The sequence below is a fragment of the Triticum aestivum genome, chromosome 7A (assembly GCF_018294505.1).
Source record: "Triticum aestivum cultivar Chinese Spring chromosome 7A, IWGSC CS RefSeq v2.1, whole genome shotgun sequence".
In the NCBI taxonomy this organism is placed as follows: Eukaryota; Viridiplantae; Streptophyta; class Magnoliopsida; order Poales; family Poaceae; genus Triticum; species Triticum aestivum.
In genome coordinates this window covers 34,512,268-34,514,098 of record NC_057812.1, presented here as the reverse complement: position 1 = coordinate 34,514,098, position 1,831 = coordinate 34,512,268, and the positions used below count along the sequence as shown (strand labels likewise).

At 43.7% G+C, this 1,831-nt stretch overlaps 1 protein-coding gene across 1 annotated transcript; it reads right to left on the bottom strand.

The window, feature by feature from the left end:
• Nucleotides 1-250: 250 nt before the first annotated feature.
• LOC123152080 (late embryogenesis abundant protein 6-like) lies at nt 251-1,435 on the bottom strand. Its single transcript, XM_044571689.1, has one exon. The coding sequence runs from the start codon at nt 1,416-1,418 to the stop codon at nt 1,158-1,160; it is 261 nt and encodes an 86-aa protein (XP_044427624.1). The 5' UTR covers nt 1,419-1,435; the 3' UTR covers nt 251-1,157.
• Nucleotides 1,436-1,831: the final 396 nt, after the last annotated feature.

The window sequence follows — 1,831 nt, the reverse complement described above, 5'->3', positions numbered from 1 at the left end:
GAAAGACAGAACTTTTCATCAATTTGCGTGATGATTACAAAGTGGTGTTTGTTCGTCAGGAGCTCGACGCGGCCAAAAAATAATTGAATATTCAGATTTACAATTCTGGATTCTTAGTTTCATTTTTTAGCTCAGGACTACTCATTTGCTTTTAAACTTGTCAGTAACAACATTTGGTGCTTCTCAATTTATTTTATGTTGCCATACCCTATACAGTGCACTAGTAGTACATTTACGGAAATATACTGAATGATTGATTCATGCTAATGCTATAAGAAAAGGATATTTTCATCTCTTTCATCAACCGGTGTGGGTATTGTTGTGTCATGTGTTGCTCTCATTTCCTCTTACCTACAACGGTGATCTTATGACATTATATTGCTTACTAATTTTATTTTCGTTTTTGCATTCAAATTATTAGTAGTATATTATTTGGTAAATGCTGTCAGCTGGCTCAGGTAGGTCTTGAAATGTCGGAGGAAGATTGGCTTTTGGGTCAACACCTGGATAATCTCAGCATGTGCAGAGATAGTGTACATTTTTTCCTTAGTTAGTTTGCCCAGTTTTTAGATTGAATTTCAGTTTCTCATTTTGAGCTACTGAAATGGTGTTTGTATCTATTTTTGCTCACTTTCTATACTGCCAATCTTTTTTAATTGGCCTTGGTCAGTTCAGTTTCTGTAGCTACTAAATGTATCATTAATAACTCCCATTCCAAGACCCTTGAACCAAACAGAGGAAGTTAATTTTCTGTCAAACTCCCACGTATAATTTCCACCCTACACCAAACGTGGGAGTGGGACTAATAGTCCACTTCTCATGTCTAATCCCACAGCCAATTCCCCTTTAATAATTCCCGGTCCCTTTCCCTCAAACTACCAAACGCGCTGTAAGGTTTTAAATAGATTGGGATTGGAAAGTTTGGTGTGCTGATTTCAGAGATTAGAAGTTTAGGCTTTAGTTTAGTTTTCGTCTAATAGTTTTGTTAGGATTTGCTTGCTGTTATTTAGAACAATGTTTTGCATTTTTTATTTCAATAAAAGTGGCATTGATAGCCTTTACTATGCCTATGTTACAAGTATACATGTTGTTGTTTGAAAACAGAAAGTTTACCGCTGTTGCAATAATTTCCTAGAAAAGTCAGAATGTGGCTCACATCAGTGACCGCCGCCGTGTTTGTGCCCGCGCTTGTGGAGGCGGTGCTCCATGGCCTCCTCGCGGTGGGTCACCTTGGCCTGGTGCAGCTCGGCCTCGGCGGCGGCGACCTTGGCCTTGCCCCGCTCGTGCGCCAGCTCACGCTCGTCGTGTGACCTCGCCGTTGCCGCCTCCGTCTTCTCGGCCACCTTGGCGTGCGTGATCTTGGCCTTGGCCTTGGCCGTGCTCGCCGCGTCCTTCACCTTCTCCTTGGCGAGATTCATCTCGATATAGCCGCCGTGGTTACTAGCTTCTTCTAGTTACTTTCCCCATCGTGGTGAGCGAGCGGGTTTATATAGCCGCCGGACGATGCTCGCTGGCGGACAGGGACGTGGTGTCGGCAGGATGGATGTGGATCGACTGCAGTTGCGCCGTTGCTGGGTGGATGGATTGTTTAGGCTGGGTGGCCACATGCGTCTTGATGTCGGCCGACTTTTATAACAAACTGAAGTCGGCCCCTGCATGGCCTGAGCTTGTGCCCGGTCAATATGCAGTGTTATCGTCAGTGTTCTGGTCAACATGCGCACGTGGATGCTTCCATTGAAGATCACCACCATTATATGCCATATGATATCTCGGTTCCTTACTTCCTGCCTTTTGAGTGTCATAATTTGTGAGATAATTTGAGTATTTACAA

What these genes read in the sequence shown, in the direction of transcription:
- LOC123152080 (XM_044571689.1), bottom strand. Translation starts at nt 1,418, where the DNA reads ATGAATCTCGCCAAGGAGAAGGTGAAGGACGCGGCGAGCACGGCCAAG.